This window comes from Lepidochelys olivacea (assembly GCF_965140295.1).
Source record: "Lepidochelys olivacea isolate rLepOli2 genome assembly, chromosome: 7".
NCBI classification, from domain to species: domain Eukaryota; kingdom Metazoa; phylum Chordata; order Testudines; family Cheloniidae; genus Lepidochelys; species Lepidochelys olivacea.
The window spans coordinates 40690494-40710594 of NC_140417.1; the positions used below are offsets into that span (position 1 = coordinate 40690494).

General features: G+C 43.8%; 1 protein-coding gene across 5 annotated transcripts in view; it reads right to left on the minus strand.

Annotated features, from left to right (window-relative positions):
- Window positions 1–20101, minus strand: part of ATP2B2 (ATPase plasma membrane Ca2+ transporting 2) — a 340359-nt gene that overhangs the window by 206397 nt on the left and 113861 nt on the right. For all 5 annotated transcript variants that reach the window (XM_084633885.1, XM_084633884.1, XM_084633883.1 and 2 more), the window contains exon 2: window positions 13963–14160. In XM_084633885.1, the coding sequence (XP_084490011.1) occupies window positions 13963–14160 (198 nt within the window). The remainder of the gene's footprint in view (window positions 1–13962; window positions 14161–20101) is intronic.

Here is a 20101-nt window from a genome sequence, read left to right on the forward strand (position 1 = left end):
AAAGACTGATGAAGTTGGCCAGGGTGCATTTGTTACCCTATGGGAAGGTGGCAAGCCTGGGGTCTGCCCCGTTCGGGTGTTGAGGGCCTACATGGCAATAAGGTGGAAGGGAGACGGCCCCCTTTTTGTACACACAGACAGGAGTCTCCTCAGGGCATATCAATTCATTACCATGTTTAGACAGGGGCTAACAATGTTGGGGCTGCCATCCCATGAATTTGGTTCCCATTCATTCAGAATAGGGGCAACTATGGCAGCAGCGCAGATAGGTATGGAAGCAGATGCTATTCAGGCAATTGGGTGTTGGTAGTCTAATGCATACCAAACGTATGTAAGACCACAGGTGGAAAATCAACATTAATCAGTTGTGTTCTCATTTCAGATACGGGACAGCCGGCTATACACACAAGGGTGTGGATCTGTGGGCACAGTATTGTGTTTTGGGTGCATAGGCATGCATCCAGATTGCCCAAGGGCTCCCAGCTGGGATTCGGTGGCAAAGCATTACTCAGTTGGGACACACAGACGGGCATGTTATGGGATCAACTGATACCACTGTTGTATGCTGTGAGTGCGCATCAGTGGCCATCGGACACACTGGTGATACACCCGGCAGACTTTTTCGACTTAAAGGACTTTTAAAATCGATTTCCTTACTCCACCCCCGACAAGGGGATTAGTGCTGAAATCGGCCTTGCTGGGTAGAATTTGGGGTACTGTGGACACAATTAGATGGTATTGGCCTCTGGGAACTATCCCATAGTGCTCCATTGTGACCTCTCTGGACAGCACTCTCAACTCAGATGCACTGGCCAGGTAGACAGGAAAAGGCCCGCAAACTTTTGAATTTCAATTTCCTGTTTGGCCAGCGTGGCCAGCTGCAGGTGACCATGCAGAGCTCATCAGCAGAGGTGACCATGATGGAGTCCCAGAATCGCAAAAGAGCTCCAGCATGGACTGAACGGGAGGTACGGGATCTGATCGCTGTATGGGGAGAGGAATCCGTGCTATCAGAACTCCGTTTCACTTTTCAAAATGCCAAAACACTTGTCAAACTCTCCCAGGGCATGAAGGACAAAGGCCATAACAGGGACCCCAAGCAGTGCCGAGTGAAACTTAAGGAGCTGAGACAAGCCTACCAGAAAACCAGAGAGGCAAATGGCTGCTCCAGGTCAGAGCCCAAAACATGCCACTTCTATGACGAGCTGCATGCCATTTTAGGGGGTTCAGCCACCACTACCCCAGCTGTGTTGTTTGACTCCTTCAATGGAGATGGAGGCAACATGGAAGCAGGTTTTGGAGACGAGGAAGATGATGATGATCAGGTTGTAGATAGCTCATAGCAAGCAAGCAGAGAAACCAGTTTTCCCGACAGCCAAGAACTGTTTCTCACCCTGGACCCGGAGCCAGTACCCCCCGGAACCCACCCAAGGCTGCCTCCCGGACCCGCCAGGCGGAGAAGGGACCTCTGGTGAGTGTACCTTTTAAAATACTATACATGGTTCAAAAGCAAGCATGTAAAAGGATTAATTTGCCCTTGCATTCGTGGCTCTCCTGGATGTACTCCCAAAGCCTTTGCAAAAGGTTTCTTGGGAGGGAAGCCTTATTCCGTCCACCATGGTAAGACACTTTACCACTCCAGGTCAGTAGCACATACTCAGGAATCATTGTAGAACAAAGCATTGCAGTGTATGTTTGCTGGCATTCAAACAACATCCGTTTTTTATCTCTCTGTGTTATCCTCAGGAGAATGAGATCATTCATGGTCACCTGGTTGAAATAGGGTGCTTTTCTTAAGGGGACATTCAGAGGTGCCCGTTCCTGCTGGGCTGTTTGCCTGGGCTGAACAGAAATGTCCCCGCTGTTAGCCATGGGGAGGGGGGAGAGACTAGCACTGTCCCTTTTTTTTCCTCCACCAGCTGCATGTGTTTCAAGGATCACAGGATCTTCTCCTTCCCAAAGGCTAGCAAAGATTAGAAGGTGAAAAAACCACACTCATGATGAAATGTTCTCTGAGCTCACGCTGTCCTCCCACACTGACAGAGCACAGACAAATGCGTGGAGGCAGACAATGTCAGAGTGCAGGAAAGCACAAAATGACCGGGAGGAGAGGTGGCGGGCTGAAGAGAGGGCTGAAGCTGAAAGGTGGCGGCAGCGTGATGAGAGGAGGCAGGATTCAATGCTGAGGCTGCTGGAGGATCAAACTAATATGCTCCAGCATATGGCTGAGCTGCAGGAAAGGCAGCTGGAGCACAGACCGCCACAACAGCCCCTGTGTAACCGACTGCCCTCCTCCCCAAGTTCCATAGCCTCCACACCCAGACACCCAAGAACACGGTGGGGGGGGGCCTCCAGCCACTCCACCCTAGAGGATTGCCCAAGCAACACAAGGCTAGCATTCAATAAGGTTTAAAGTTTTAAACTTTTAAAGTGCTGTGTGGCATTGTCCTTCCCTCCTCCACCACCTGGTAGTTATCCCCCCTATTTGTGTGATGAATTAATAAAGAATGCATGAATGTGAAGCAACAAGGACTTTATTGCCTCTGCAAGCGGTGATCAAAGGGAGGAGGGGAGGGTGGTTAGCTTACAGGGAAGTAGACTGAACCAAGGGGCGGGGGATTTCATCAAGGAGAAACAAACAGAATTTTCACACCATAGCCTGTCCAGTCATGAAACTGGTTTTCAAAGCTTCTCTGATGCGCACTGCGCCCTCCTGTGCTCTTCTAACCACCCTGGTGTCTGGCTGTGCGTAACCAGCAGCCAGGCGATTTGCCTCAACCTCCCACCCCGCCATAAACGTCTCCCCCTTACTCTCATAGAGATTGTGGAGCGCACAGCAAGCAGTAATAACAGTGGGAATATTGGTTTCGCTGAGGTCTAAGCGAGTCAGTAAACTGCGCCAGCGCGCCATTAAACGTCCAAATGCACATTCTACCACCATTCTGCACTTGCTCAGCCTGTAGTTGAACAGCTCCTGACTACTGTCCAGGCTGCCTGTGTACGGCTTCATGAGCCATGGCATTAAGGGGTAGGCTGGGTCCCCAAGGATACATATAGGCATTTCAACATCCCCAACAGTTATTTTCTGGTCTGGGAATAAAGTCCCTTCCTGCAGCTTTTGAAACAGACCAGAGTTCCTGAAGATGCAAGCGTCATGTACCTTTCCCGGCCATCCCACGTTGATGTTGGCGAAATGTCCCTTGTGATCCACCAGTGCTTGCAGCACTATTGAAAAGTACCCCTTGCAGTTTATGTACTTGCCGGCTTGGTGCTCCGGTGCCAAGATAGGGATATGGGTTCCGTCTATGGCCCCACCACACTTAGGGAATCCCATTGCAGCAAAGCCATCCACTATGACCTGCACATTTCCCAGGGTCATTACCCTTGATATCAGCAGATCTTTGATTGTGTTGGCTACTTGCATCACAGCAGCCCCCACAATAGATTTGCCCACTCCAAATTGATTTCCGACTGACCGGTAGCTGTCTGGCGTTGCAAGCTTCCACAGGGCTATTGCCACTCGCTTCTCAACTGTGAGGGCTGCTCTCATCTTGGTATTATTGCGCCTCAGGGCAGGGGAAAGCAAGTCACAAAGTTCCATGAAAGTGCCCCTATGCATGCGAAAGTTTCACAGCCACTGGGAATCATCCCAGACCTGCAACACTATGCAGTCCCACCAGTTTGTGCCTGTTTCCCGGGCCCAGAATTGACATTCCAAGGCATGAACCTGCCCCATTAGCACCATGATGCCCACATTGCCAGGGCCCGTGCTTTGAGAGAAGTCTGTGTCCATGTCCTCATCATTCTCGTCACCGCGCTGACATCGACTACTCACCCAGTTTCGCTTTGCCAGGTTCTGGTGCTGCATATACTGCTGGATAATGCGTGTGGTGTTTAATGTGCTCCTAATTGCCAAAGTGATCCGAGCGGGCTTCATACTTGCCGTGGTATGGCGTCTGCACAGAAAAAAGGCACGGAACGATTGTCTGCCGTTGCTCTGACAGAGGGAGGGGCGACTGACAACATGGCTTACAGGGAATTAAAATCAACAAAGGGGATGGCTTTGCGAGAAACAGAATGGCCCCCTCAAGGATAGATCTCAAAACCTCAAGGACAGAACTCAAAAGTGGGTTTAGCAGGCCATTGATTTCATGGAGGGAGGGAGGAGAAAATGAATACAAAACAAATCTGTTCTATTTCTTGTTTTGAGCCACTTCATATATCTTTACACATCTTGCCGGCAGCAGACTGTGCAGTACGACCGCTAGCCATCGTCGTCTCCTGGGTGCTCGGCAGAAGACGGTGCAGTATGACTGCTGGCCATCGTCTTCTGCTGGCTGCAGATTAAAAGACAGTGCACTGCCGGTAGGAATGAATTGCCATGAGACGAAACTTAAAAGGGTAATGACCTGGCTGAGTCACTCCCATGTTTGCCCAGGCTCCCCTGACCTCATCGAGGTCGGTTAAAAGAGCACCCAGGAATACGACGACGACGGCTACCAGCCATACTGCACTGTCTGCTACCAAAAGGCAATAAACTGCTGCTATGTAGCAATGCAATACCGCGTCTGCCAGCACCCAGGAGACATATGGTGACGGTTAGCTGAGCAGGTTCCATGCTTGCTGTGGTATGGCGTCTGCACAGGTAACTCAAGAAAAAAGGCACAAAACAATTGTCTGCCCTTGCTTTCACGGAAGGAGGGAGGGAAGGGGGGCCTGACGATATGTACCCAGAACCACCCGTGACAATGTTTTAGCCCCATCGGGCACTGGGATTTCCACCCAGAATTCAAATGGGTGGCGGGACTGTGGGAAATCTACCCACAGTGCAACGCTCTGGAAGTCGACGGCTGCCTCAGTACTGTGGACGCACTCCACCGACTACATGTACTTAGAGCATTTGTGTGGGGACACACACAATCAACTGTATAAAAACGCTTTCTACAAAACCGACTTCTACAAATTCGACCTAATTTCGTAGTGTAGACATACCCTTAGATTATGGGAAGGCCTCTAATTTTACTTTATGCTGTCACCATTTAGTGGATAAGATACTTGAAGCATCTATTGATTTTCACTGTGCAAAAAGAATTATAACTTGCACATTAATTTGATGTAGATGTAGAGTTCCTTCAGTATCTGCATAGTCTATAGAGGATTTGTATGCTGTGGAACCAGTAAAATGGGTCCTGAAGTTGGCACTGGTACTGGTGGGGTTCGACCAAAGAGTATGATATAAATATATGTTTGTGATTTAGGTAGTATTTTGGAACAACATTAATACTGGCCTTATAAAACAAAGAGAATATGGTTATTTTTAGGCAGTCAATACTTTCAAAAATAGAAGATTTAAAAGAAGAACAGATTAGAGTTTTATATAAAAGACAGACTTGAAGGTTAATTTCTTCAGTGTACCAATCTTAGTTCCTCCATATTTGATTCGTTCATACACTGACCAATCATTACAGAATCATAGAAATGGGACCCCAAGATCATTTAGTCCATGCCCCCACGAGGCAGGATTAAGTATACCTGGACTATCCCTGAGAGATGTTTGTCTAACCTGTCCTTAGTCACCTCCAGCAATGGGGATATGACAAGCTCCCTTGGTAAGTTCCAGTGCTTACTTTTTTATTCTTACATTAATAAACTTCAGGAATTTGTTTTAATGGCTGGAGAACACTAAGTAATTTGCATCAGTCTCTGAAACTTTGATTCTCGAATCCTAGAATATGAGTTTGATCCCACAAGGTTCTGAGTACTCTGATCTCAATCCAGCAAACACTTAAACACATGTTTAATTTTAAGCATAAGTAGCCTCCTTTAGTTCAAGTGATTTAAAGTTTCCTCATGTTTTGAGAGCTATGCAATCGTTTTAGCAAAATTAAAATGCTATATACTATGGGAAAACCCTGTATGCTGATTGCCTGGGTGAAGAGAAGGTAATGCTCTATAAATTTGACTACTGTAATTTCAGTCTTAATTCACTTAAACACTTTGTGCATCAATTCCAACTACATGAACTGAAATTCCTTAGGGGATGCTCAGAATTCCCAGCTGTTTTATTTATTTGATGTTATTTAATCACAGGCTAAAGAAATGGCTCATTAATTACTGCCTTTACTTTTTTTCCCCTTCAACAACTCTCATTAACTCTTTATCCACTGGGACCTAATTTAACTTGTTTAAGGATGTCACATATGATGTCTTTATTGATAAAGGGGTCCTGGTTGACAAGGGCTCCAAGGTGCTAAGGTAATAAAAATTAATAATAATATATTCATGTTGGCATATACTGCATGCATTCTAATACAGTATTTGGTTTTAATGAGCTTTTTTTCCAATGTCTGACTACATACTATTGACATGTACATGTTGCCTAAATTACAAGTATTTGTTTCTTCAAGGTAGATGATGTGTTAGCTTACATGAGAATCGAATCCAAGGCTTCCCCAGCAAGCATTTACAAAATTTAAGAATAAGTTGATTTCATCTGAGAAATGAAAACTCAGACAAACCATCAGAGAGAACAGAGTCCACAGAGAGTTTACTTCTTGGAAACATAATATAAGTTTGTAGTCTTAGCACTAACTATAGAAAAAGATCAATAAGAATTTGGTACTGGAGAAGTGAGAGACTTCAAAGGCCTGCCACCTGCAACTACTAAAGCAAATACATAACACATAAAGCATCAGGTGTTAGATTAAGTTTGTTGGTGTGGTTTTGGGGGAAGGGGAAAGTGGGGGTAGCCAAGGATAGGGAAAATTATACAATACATGGCCAGATTGTCCCTGGCATTTGTGTAGGTGCATAGTGGGGAGCCTTCTGTTCCCCTCCTCTCCCACACTCCCTGGTTGAGAGCTAGGGATTATCAAGCCTCTGGATTTAGGGGAATGAATGGGAGTGTATGGCTCCCGCTGTAAAGCCTAGAGCATGATTCCTCCCCATTGGGGAGGAAGCTGGAGGATACAGGGCTATTTCCTTCCAAACAAAGGAGAGAGCAGCCTGCACACGTCCCCTGCATGCCGCGTAGTAGGGAAAATGAGCCTCCCAGAGCTTTCTCTGGGGCAGAACATTGTCAGCATGTGTTGAAGCCATGCCGGATAATGCTGGCTGTTTATTGCTGATTCTTTATGGCAGGATCACCTTTTTAACTCCATCCTAGATATGAGGGAAGTAGAAGTGACTCTTTAGGCAGAGCGAACTGGGGACTAGGACAGAAATGATTGTGCATGGACCCCAAGATCAGACAAGATTGATGTGAAAGCTTGTTTGAGTCACAAATATAACTAAAGCCCCCAGAAGTGGGTATATATTTGGACCAAATGTAGTGTGACTGTAGACACTGCTCAGAGCAGTGTGCAAACTTCATTTCCTTGCACATACAAAATGCAGAGAAGTGAGTAAAAACCTCAATTTAGTCCCTGGATTTTTACCAGACTATGTGACATTGCTGATTTTTCCCTTGATGCCTCTATTCTCCTCTATCTACTACCCCACAAATCTCTGAAATGTGCTCTTGTGGCAGAAAACTCAGAGCAAAGACCTTTCCCATAAGCTAGCTGGCCTGCAAAGGAGAAAATAAAACCACTGACTTCTGAATTAAGGAAACCAAAATGTCAGCCATGAAAAGACACTTCCCTAATAGAACTCTGAAATGTCTGGAAGGAATGATGCATCATTAATTTTCTACTGTTCTAAAAATCCTTCTCTTAATATTAGTACTGCGACGGGGCAAGGCCAGATGGCTATGGAAAAGTAGTGGGAGATAGATATATTAGCTCCAGGCTAAACAAATCCTTGGTACCAGGATAAGTGAAATGGCAGCTGCTCCAGGTCAATTAAGACACCTGGGGCCAATTAAGAACTTTCCAGAAGGCAGGGAGAAGGCTAGGTGGATTGGGACACCTGAAGCCAATTAGGGACTGGCTGAAACTAGTTAAAAGCCTCCCAGTTAGTCAGGTGGGTGTGCATGTCAGGAGCTGTGGGAGGAAGTTGTGCTGTTGGAGAGACTGAGAGGTACACACCATATCAGGCACAAGGAAGGAGGCCCTGAGGTAAGGGTGAAGTGGAGCTTGAGGAAGTGAGGGCTGCTATGGGGGAAGTAGCCCAGGGAATTGTACATGTTATCTTTCTAAAAGCTCAGCTACCATAGCTGATACTATTAGGGTCTCTGGGCTGGAGCCCGGAGTAGATGGTGGGCCCGGGCTCCTCCCCAACCTTTGCCCCCTGATTAATCACTGAGACTGGGAGACAACAGAGACTGTGCAAGGAAGGATAACTTCTCATCTCCCTCACTGGGTTATGATGAAAATGGCTCAGTAGACTGTGACCCTTGTCTCTAGAGAGAGAAGGGTTATGTGGAGGGTCACAGTGAGCCTCTGAGACTAGCGAAATCACCAGGAAACGTGGGACCCACGGAGGCAAGGACAGAGCTTTGTCACAATACCTATAACATGTACAGGGAAGTCCCGGTATCCATTGTACTTCCACTGTATTATACTGTATTTCATACTCACTGAAGCCCAGCCAAGTGTCTGCCACAACTGTTATGCCCCTGCAGACCTAGCGTCAAAGCTTGGAAGGAACAGGATTTCACTTACACAAACTGATTCGGACCTATACAAAATGTTGTACTCCAGTTCAGTTGAAGAATTGGATGGAGTTTCAGACCTGCCTGAATTTCAGCCCAAAACATTAACTCACCCCTAATAAAAGGCCATCGGTAGCCTGTTGGTTTTCAAATTATTGCCTTGAGCAGACAGTTGTACTTATGGCTGCTCTATAGGACTCCCCATGTTCCTTAATTCCATGGGAATCATAACATGACAAACCCTTTCAAAAACTACCACGGTACCCTTAACTTTACACATAGAAACGTGTTCAATTACAAATTCAACAAGGGAGGCGAGGAGCATTAATGTCAGTTACAGCACAATCATGAGAGCTGGTTGGGCGTTTTCTGTTGGAAATATTTTGACTGAGAATGGAGTTTCCATTAAAAATCAACATTTTCCTGCAGAAAATTTCAATTTTTCATCAGGAACCATTAAAAAGAAAAGTATATTGTTTTGGATCAATTTGATCCAAACTGAAATATTAGTTTGTTAAACTGACCCGGAACATTTTGTTTTGTGTCAATTCAACATTAAAACTGTATTTTCCTGTGATGGTGCATTTTGGGAGCTGTCTAATGCCTCCATTCCCTCCTATTGGCCGTGATCCCTGGCTGGTCTACAACTTCCATGATGCAAAACTGACTGAGTAGTGTGGCGCATCATGGGAGTCATATGCTTACAGGTTCATTATGGAAGATGTAGTCTGGCCAGGGAGCCCAGTCCATAGGAACAATGAAGGCATCAGGCACCCAAACTACTACTCCCATTTCCAAAAATAAATAAATAAGTTGGTTTGGAATCTTTCATCCTGTGAAAAATTTAAATATTTCACTTTTTTTGCCCCAGCTCAGAACAAAAATGAATGTTGAAATAGGATTTCCTACTGGACAGAAACTCTGTTTCTCACAGCTTTTGTAGTTCCTGTTGCTTTCAGACAATGCCCATTTCAATTACTACATTAAGTTACTGGGAAGGTTCAGTAGAGGAGTAAAACTTGGATCCTTGTTCTGCTTGGGGGTGTCTGATCCATTATCCTAGTCACTGATTATAAAATCCTTGTTACACCTATTGCTCTTTGGAAAGCATTGCCCAGGGAATCTCAGGAAAATGAGGGCAGCCAATTGACAGAACACAGGTAAAGGGGACTTCTAAAAGCTCCATACAATAAGAAAAATGGCGCAATGATGTTTTCCATGTTGTTCGAGCAATAGTCCCTAGGCAAATCAAATGTAACTGACAAGTATCATAGAAAACTGACGCAGGTATTTAATCATCTTCACATGACAGCTAGTGCAGCAGGAACCACCACTTTGCAAACATACTCATCTTACCACGTAGCTTGGCATGTCCTTGTGTGATATGACCCAAGGTTCAGTTCAAGAAACAAGCACATTAATTTGTCAATAGAGTGGTTAAGGCCCTTTGTTTTGGCTTTTACCAAAAACCTTCCTAAAAATTCCCAGATTTTGAAAACACCAGATTTTTGCCATTTCTACCCGGATTTTATACCTGCTCAAGCTCTCCAGACCCGTCTCCCCACTCTGTCTCCCCATCTCCCCTAGCTACCTTCGTGTGCTTGTGCAGAGGAGGAGAACTGCCAGTTGGTGCCTGCTGCAGCTGCACAGTGGGGGAGCAAGATAATCAGGGAGCCTGCCAAGACCACCAACTACTGCAGCGATGGGCCACAGGGATAAGGAGGCTGCACCCATGAGTTTAGACCCCTGCCTGACCCATTTCCCTTCCCCCCTCCAAGGGCTTGGCACCCCATTTTATCCCCATGCATGCCAAGGACCCCTTCTCTCTACTCCCTCTTCCCCTATGAGTATCCGGACCCAGGGCCCCCCTTCCCCTGTGAGTGCTGGGAACCCATTCCACTCCTCCCTGTGAATGCAGGGCACCCCCACAAATCCCCACTCCTGTGAATAGCTGGGCCTGGGAACGTGTCACTGCCTGGAGAGAAGCCCCCGTCTGCCTCACTTGCCAGTCAGAATCCCTTCCTGTGCCCGGGCCGGGAACAGTCACTCCAATCCACCAGTGGCACTGGGGAGTGGAGCTGAGTTGCAGTGCGGAGGGTCCCCCTGCTGCTGACAGGTCTCTACCTCAGTGACTGGGATCTGATCTCTCCTGGCTCCCAGCCTCTGTGGCCCACCTCTGTGACAAGACAGATGGTTTGTGGATGGGGGTTCTGTTGAAGTACTATTCCTTGCTTATGCTCCTTGATCTCTTTCCTGTGACACCAAGCCATCCTTGCATATGACTGCATTTCTGAAAATAACTGTTTTAACAAGGAGTTTTATTTTTTATTTTTGTAATGGAGATGAGAAATAACAGTTTCATAAACAATAAACTCTTACTTTTCTCTATTGATTGCTTTTCTTCTGTCCTCCTGCTCCCCAATAATAACCCTGATATTACCCCGCAAACTGTGAAGTTAATTTTTTGCATTGATTTTCATCCATTCTTTAGTTTTTGAAATAAACATAGATAAAAATCCTTGGGGAAAAAATAAAAATAAAAACTGGAAATGAAGGGGCCTTAACTAGGTTATAACAATATTTTTTTAAAAGACCTCATAGGTTCTTTTTACTCAACACCTAATATAGAGACAAATTATGCTTTAAATCTCCAGCTAACATGTTTTTAAAAATGGCTGCTCTTGTCCACAGTAAGAGCAAAATCATGTTTAACATGTTAGTTGTTTATTTATATGACTTTATATAAGTCCAGTAATTTGAGACATCCCCCCGGAAAAGAAATTTCCCCTCATTTTTAAATGTCTGAAGGAAAAAGGGAAGCCTTACAACATACTTTAAAGGTCAGATTAATACACTTTTACTAACATGATACATTTTCCCCATGTAAACGTAATGTCACAAGGTCAGGCCAGATGGCTAGAGGAGAGTGATCCTATTGGGATCCGGTACAGGAGAGTGATAGAAGGCAGATATATTAGTCCCAGATTATGCAGGTCCATTTTCCCTGGGTAAGGTAACAGGGGCAGTTCCAGAACAAGAAGGAATTTGTTGGAACAAATTCAGGCAGGCAGGCTGATTAGGACACCTGGAGTTAATTAAGAAGCTGCTAGAATCAGTGAGGGCAGGCTGACTAATCAGGGCACCTGAGTTTAAAAAAGACCTCACTTCAGTTTGTGGCATGCGTGTGAGGAGCTGGGAGCAAGAGGTGCTAGGAACTGAGAGTGAGAAGGCGTACTGCTGGAGAACTGAGGAGAATAAGCATTATCAGATGCCAGGAGGAAGATCCTGTTGTGAGGATAAAGATGATATTGGGAGGAGGCCACGGGGAAGTAGCCCGGGGAGTTGTAGCTGTCGTGAAAGCTGTTCCAGGAGGCACTTTAGACAGCTGCAGTCCACAGGGCCCTGGGCTGGAACCTGGAATAGAAGGTGGGCCCGGGTTCCCCCCAGATCCTCCTAACTCCTGGTCAGAACCAGGAGGAGTTGACCTGGACTGTGGGTTCCACCAGAGGGGAAGGTCTCTAGGCTGTTCTCTGACCCACATGGTGGATCAGCAGAAACTGCGGGGACTGTTCTCCTTTCTTTTTCCCATGCTGGCCAGTGATGAGGTTAGCTGAGTGACCAGCAGGTTTGAGCCACTAGTAAAAGTGGCCAAACTGAGGGCTGCCGTGAATCTCTGAGGCAAGCAAATCCACCAATAAGCGCAGGACCCACTAAGGCAGAGAGGAACTTTGTCACGGTAGCCAGATCCTTCTAACAAAATGTTACTAACAACCTAGGGAAGGCAAACATGTTAAAGAACACTTAAATCAAATACTGTTATGGTAAAACATGAACCCATTTCCCCATGCTGTGTTGCTGAGTTTTCCAGCATATCTTCTGTGTCTCAGACATGTGACTGATTCCCATGGGAATCCTGAACATTTTAAATACAGTATCAAAGCAAAATTCATAGCTTGATGGCACACAACAAAAAAAAATCAGTCATAAGTGTATTTTCAAAGATTTTTTTCTTCATAAATTACAAATAAAAATGGGGCCCTAGTCTGCAAATCCTTACTCAAGCAAGTAAAGGCTGCTCATGCGAATAAAGGGTTTGCAGGATCGAATCCTAGTTTTATATATCCTTCATACAAGCAACATCACAATGTCAAACTATACAGCAATAGTATTAAAAATGCAAAAAACCCTTTAATATCTGTTTCAGTTGGGAAAGAAATTTATCTAACTTCTTTCTCACCTAGGACTCAAACTGCACTCCCATTAAAGTCACTGGCAAAACTGCCAAAGATTCCAGAAAGAGCAGACCATTAGTATGCAACAAGGATATCTCGTTATATATAAAGGAATAATAAATGATAAAAATATGTACATAGTGTATAGTACACTGTATATATGCATGTGAATGGAAAAGAAAGAAAGGTCTTTAAGGAATGTAGCCAAAGGACAGTGAAACGAATGAAACAGCATTTCTAGACTATATTTAGAGGAAGACATTCTTCATACATTTGCCAAGTCATTCACATAATTTTACAAAGCATGTCTCATGTAGCTCCACTGGTCTATGAGAGAACTGAAAAAAACCCAAAACAAAACAAAAAAACCGTGGATCATTTGCCTGACATGGTAGTTTGGAAATGTGGAGGGGATCCACTCTCTTATGTATGAGAATTAGAGAGAATTCTCCAGACACACAAACAATTTAAAACTTTCTACCAATACCACAGTAGGACACTGCAGTACAAGATCTGTAGGTAAAGCATGGGATCATGACATAGTCCCTCTCATTTCTCTTTGAATTAGGCTTATTGAGAGCTTAATGGCCAAAAGATTTTTAAAAAGTAGCATTAGAGAAGGTCAGTGAGTGAATGATTAATTGGTCAGATCTTCAGCTAGTGTAAATTGTCATAGCTCAATTCACTAGCTGAGGATCTGCCCCTATGGATCTATGCTGGATGATAAGACATAACTGGTACATAAACTGATTACATGCTCCTTCTGTATTATTTGGTAAATGGTCTTCCAAGATGAGTAAATGCATAAACTAAAGCTGAGCTCAAATGGCCATGACAGAGAATTTAAAAGACATTTTCAAAGAAGCTTTATAAGAAAGTTAGGATTTTTCTTTAAATATTTTAATGCATGTCTTGGGATTCAGCAACTTCTTACAGCTCTGCAAGAAAAATGCAAGTTCATGTATCCTTAGAAAAATGTTATCTCTCAGATTTTAAGTAATAGTCCTAGGAGTTAGAAGAAAACAAAAACGCTGACCTAAAAAAAAAATCTCATGTTAGTATCATAGGAAGACAAACAAACAAAAACATTTAACTCAACACCAGTGAAATTTACAGATAAGTATAAACTGTTTTTACCTTCATTCCCTTCTCCAGGCGGCTGATAAAATGAGAGCCCCAGAGATATGATGGCTGCAATTTCCAAGATTATAAGAGTCACATCCTGTAGCGCTTCCCAAACTAGCTGTAAGAAAGTTTTTGGCTTCTTTGGAGGTATAAAGTTTTGCCCAAAAATAAGCTTTCTTTTTTCTAGATCTGCAGCAGTGCCAGGTAATCCTGTGAACAAATTAAAAACAATTGATTCAAGTGCCATGGAAACAAAAAAATGCCCAAATATATTAGTATTCAAATAAACTGTATTTTCAAAGTAGACTTGCAAGCTTCATCACCTATGGCATATTAGACAGGATAGCAGATTTGCCACTTTTAAACTTTTCGTTTTGCAAAATAGTTCTTTTGTCCCTGTATTCTGAGCAGAGGCCTAAAACATGTTTTCAGAAACTTTTAAGGACACATTATTTAAATAAAACCCCTTACTGTCAGTTATTAATTATATAGTACCCCAAAGTAGTATGTTTACTTTTACGAGATCTAAATATATACAATGGTTTGAAAAGTGAACAATTTTTTAAAAAGTAGATTGTAGAGAGTGCCATCAAATATAATGGGCAAGGCTGGGACATCTAACGGCAGCTTTGGGACAGCTGCCAAAGGGTACAAATCTTGGTGCTGAGCTCAGGTCCTCACTGCACAGGCCCACAGGAGAGAAGCAGTGTGCTAAACTTCTGGAGGAACCTTCTTGCAACATTTCCAGTAACAGTTCTGGCCATGCACTAAGCATTTGGGTGAGCTGTGTCCAGCCCTTCTTGGCTGAAAGAAGAGTCACAGTGCCACTGGATGTTGTGTGTATAGGAAGTACAGATGGAAAAGTGGAGAACAACCAGAAATATATGTTTGCAGGAGACCCAATTTAAAAACGCTTCTGTTTCATGCGTGCGTATTTGTGCGGATATGTTTCTGGCTTGGGTTTGAATGATTGTCCAATTCAGTTGATCACCTTGCTGTTGGAGTGTGTTCCTCCTAGCTTTTCCCAAAAGGAAGGTTTACAAATTCCCTTCCTCATATGTGGCCTTTTACCTAGACTTTAATTATGTACCTTTTAACTTGTCATACAGGAATGTTGGACTATCAAGGTTCCTTCTCCACTCTGAACTCTAGGGTACAGACGTGGGGACCTGCATGAAAAACCCCCAAAGCTTATTTTTACCAGCTTAGGTTAAAACTTCCCCAAGGTACGAACTATTTTACCTTTTGTCCCTGGACTTTATTGCTGCCACCACCAAGAGTCTAACAAATATAACAGGGAAAGAGCCCACTTGGAAACATCTTTCCCCCCCAAAATCCCCCCAAGCCCTACACCCCCTTTCCTGGGGAAGGCTTGATAAAAATCCTCACCAATTTGCATAGGTGAACACAGACCCAAACCCTTGGATCTTAAGAACAATGAAAAAGCAATCAGGTTCTTAAAATAAGACTTTTAATTAAAGAAAAAATAAAAGAATCACCTCTGTAAAATTAGGATGGTAAATACCTTACAGGGTAATCAGATTCAAAACAGAGAATCTCTCTAGTTACAAAAAGACACAAACAGGAATATACATTCCATTCAGCACAACTTATTTTATCAGCCATTTAAACAAAACAGAATCTAACGCATATCTAACTAGATTGCTTATTGACTTTTTACAGGAGTTCTGACCTGCATTCCTGCTCTGGTCCTGACAAAAACAACACACAGACAGAGAGAACCCTTTGTCCCCCCCCTCCAGCTTTGAAAGTATCTTGTCTCCTCATTGGTCATTTTGGTCAGGTGCCAGCGAGATTGTCTCACCTTCTTAACCCTTTACAGGTGAAAGGGTTTCTCCTCTGGCCAGGAGAGATTTAAAGGTGTTTAAGCTTCCCTTTATATTTATGACATGGACAATATGTACCAGAGACTTTTATACGCAGAGTAGGAAATTTTATCGGAACCTGAGTGTTGCTAGAATTTTTATTACAAAAGTCATTATTTTCCCACAAATGCTTGCAAATCTTAGAAATTAAATGCTTTCCCATAAACCCCAGATACTGCTCTCAAAAGCATGCTGCGTTGTATACTCTGATGGATTTGATGCAGTCTGTCAAGAAATTATATGGGATATCAATTGGATTTATCAATACATTGAAATTTAAATTCAACTGCCACCCTTTAATGCAATCACCAAGATAAATATACAAACAACTTTCTTCAGGTTTAACACTAAGCCAGAACAGCGAAGGTTTAATTAGACTGACAGAGTGGACCAAAGGGTATTATTAACAAACCTATAGTAGAGGCCTCAGCAATACAGCGGTTCCAATCATTGCTCTTCAGCAGAACTCAGAAGAGCAATAGATAATTGCTCCTCCTTTCCAAGACCCTTGTCCTTAGGGTCCTTTATCTCTGCATCTCTACAATATTGACATGAGACAACTGGAAGAGATAGGTTTCAGAGTAACAGCCGTGTTAGTCTGTATTCGCAAAAAGAAAAGGAGTACTTGTGGCACCTTAGAGACTAACCAATTTATTTGAGCATAAGCTTTCATGAGCTACAGCTCACTTCATCGGATGCATACTGTGGAAAGTACAGAAGATCTTTTTATACACAGAAACCATGAAAAAATGGGTGTTTACCACTACAAAAGGTTTTCTCTCCCCCCACCCCACTCTCCTGCTGGTAATAGCTTATCTAAAGTGATCACTCTCCTTACAATGTGTATGATAATCAAGTTGGGCCATTTCCAGCACAAATCCAGGTTTTCTCCCCCCCCCCCCCCCCACAAACCCACTCTAGGTAATAGCTTATCTAAAGTGATCACTCTCCTTACAATGACAGGTTTCAGAGTAACAGCCATGTTAGTCTGTATTCGCAAAAAGAAAAGGAGTACTTGTGGCACCTTAGAGACTAACCAGTTTATTTGAGCATGAGCTTTCGTGAGCTACAGCTCACTTCATCGGATGCATACCATGGAAACTGCAGCAGACTTTATATACACACAGAGATCATGAAACAATACCTCCTCCCACCCCACTGTCCTGCTGGTAATAGCTTATCTAAAGTGATCATCAAGTTGGGCCATTTCCAGCACAAATCCAGGTTTTCTCACCCCCGCCCCGCCCAAACTCACTCTCCTGCTGGTAATAGCCCATCCAAAGTGACAACTCTCTACACAATGTGCATGATAATCAAGGTGGGCCATTTCCTGCACAAATCCAGGTTCTCTCACCCCCTCACCCCCCTCCAAAAAACACACACACATAAACTCACTATCCTGCTGGTAACAGCTCATCCAAAGTGACCACTCTCCCTACAATGTGCATGGTAATCAAGGTGGGCCATTTCCAGCACAAATCCAGGTTTTCTCACCCTCCACCCCCCCACACACACACTCACTCTCCTGTGGGTAACAGCTCATCCAAAGTGACAACTCTCTACACAATGTGCATGATAATCAAGGTGGGCCATTTCCAGCACAAATCCAGGTTTTCTCACCCCCCCACCCCCATACACACACAAACTCACTCTCCTGCTGGTAACAGCTCATCCAAAGTGACCACTCTCCCTACAATGTGCATGGTAATCAAGGTGGGCCATGTCCAGCACAAATCCAGGCTTTCTCACCCCCCCCCCTTTTTTTCCCGGGGACACACACACACACAAACTCACTCTCCTGCTTGATTATCATGCACATTGTAGGGAGAGTGGTCACTTTGAATGAGCTATTACCAGCAGGAGAGTGAGTTTGTGTGTGTGTGTGTTTTGGAGCCATATTATTTCCCCCCCCCCCGACGTTCTTGTTAAACCCTGGATTTGTGCTGGAAATGGTCCACCTTGATTATCATACACATTGTAAGGAGAGTGATCACTTTAGATAAGCTATTACCAGCAGGAGAGTGGGGTGGGGGGAGAGAAAACCTTTTGTAGTGGTAAACACCCATTTTTTCTTGGTTTCTGTGTATAAAAAGATCTTCTGTACTTTCCACAGTATGTATCCGATGAAGTGAGCTGTAGCTCACAAAAGCTTATGCTCAAATAAATTGGATAGTCTCCAAGGTGCCACAAGTACTCCTTTTCTTTTTTCTGGAAGAGATAGTGAGACACCATGGGCTTATCCGGTCACAATATGCTGATTACTCTCAACTATATATTTTATTCTCAACTGAAGCAGCCAGTGCCACTACTAAAATGTCAGAATGCCTAAATTATCTCTGGGATGAAGAGAAGCTGGAGCAAGCCAAATCCAGGCAAGAGCAAAGTAATGCTTGTCAGAAAGGGAAAATACTTGGAAGAGCTGGGCAAGATGTCTTTACCTTCTATCAAATGCATACAGTCTCCATTCACCGAAGTGCAAAGCCCCTGGACCTGGCTGGTCTCCTCGGTAAGTTCAGATGACCAAGTAACATCAGTTTTTAAAAATGTCTTCTTTCACGTCAAGCTTACTAGGCAACTTTGTTCCTTCCTCCCGGATGAGACCCTGGCCCCAGTGATTGGTACATTTATCACTTCTATGATGGATTACTGTAGTTTATTGTATCTGAAGCTGAATGTGAAAAAAAAAATACACAGGCTCCAGCTGGTACAGACTGCTGCCTGCCTTCTCCATGGCTCAGACCCCAGTGACCACATCACACAATGTGCAAGTCTGCCCACCAGCTCCTGGTTTGTTTCTGATGCCAGTTTAAGGCCTTGGTCCTAATTTTCAAAGCAATTAATGGATCAAGCCTCTGCTACATCGAAGTCCAAACATCAATCTATGAACCACCATGACAGCTGTGCTCCTCTGAAACAATGCAGATCCCAAAGCCCAAGAAGCAGCACATAACAGCTGAGGACAAAGCATCTTCTGTCGAAGGGTCTGGCTACGGAACAATCTTCCAGAGGAGATTAGGTGAATCCAAAGTTTGGCCACCTTTAGGGAATGTTACACAACCTTCCTCTTTGAGGAAGCCCTTCCACTATAAGTGACAAAATTCAAACACCCCTTTTATTCCCAAAACCTTCACATCTCTGCACATTCTCTTCCCACCGCCCCAAAAAAACCTACCCGAAGCAGAATTCTAACCCCATGAAAAGAGAAGTGCCAGAGACTCCATGAAGTCCACTAGGAACCTTGCTGTTGCCATGGATTTTATGTGGAGAGCTCTCAGATATTATGGTGATGGCAGTACAAAACTCTAAGATAGACAGACTTTAAAGGGATCCTCAGTGAGGAAACTCACGCTGGATTGGGAAAGGGGATGGAAGTAGTGCCTGAAAAAGAAAAATCATTTTGTCCACAATAAGGAGTATTTACAAGCTTCACTTGGCCAGCTACAGCAGGATAGAAAAAAAACTGAATGGAGAAGGTAAATAATTATTCATTCAACAGGATAAAATGAAAGTTTTAAATACTAAGGAAAGTAACTACAGCTCTAGCAAATTGAGACTTTCCATTAAAGATAGTGTCCAGCGTCAGTTATATTGGCACATAAACAGTGAAGTCATCACTTCCCAGGATAATACACTTGTGTGAACATTATTGTCAAGATTCTCATACCAAAGATACCTGCCAAGCTCATATGTTAATGAGCAGGTTGGCACACAAACACATCATAAGTACTTAGAGTTTATAAATGAATAGCCTACAAAGCAAAGGGGATCCAGACACTAGGACTGACTCCTGAGAGGAAAGGCAGCCATATCTCAGAGACACGAGTAGGCTGGATCTCAGACACTGCAAGGCTAAGAACCAGACCAGGACTGAAAACAGGCAGCTTTTTACTTGACTCAACTTGATCTTCAAATTTATGCCTTATCAAATTTAACTGATAGCCAGCTGGAACCTAGAATTATTGTTTTATTTCTTTTAAATGAATCTTGCTTTCTTAAAGATGCATGGTCTTAATTACTACACTCCATTCTCAGAGACAAAGAAAACAAATTGCTAGAAACCCTTGGTCTAAGGCATAGGGCAATATTCCAAAGAGCTATTACTGCAGCCATGTCAGTAAGGTAAAACAAACAAGCATAGTAATGAAGGAAGATAGGAAAAGGGGACTGAAGGTTGTGACGGAATGGTAACTGTATTATACTCTACTGACAGTAGGTGGCATTGTGTATAACATACAGTAGACCATCAGTTAGAAGTTAGGAACACC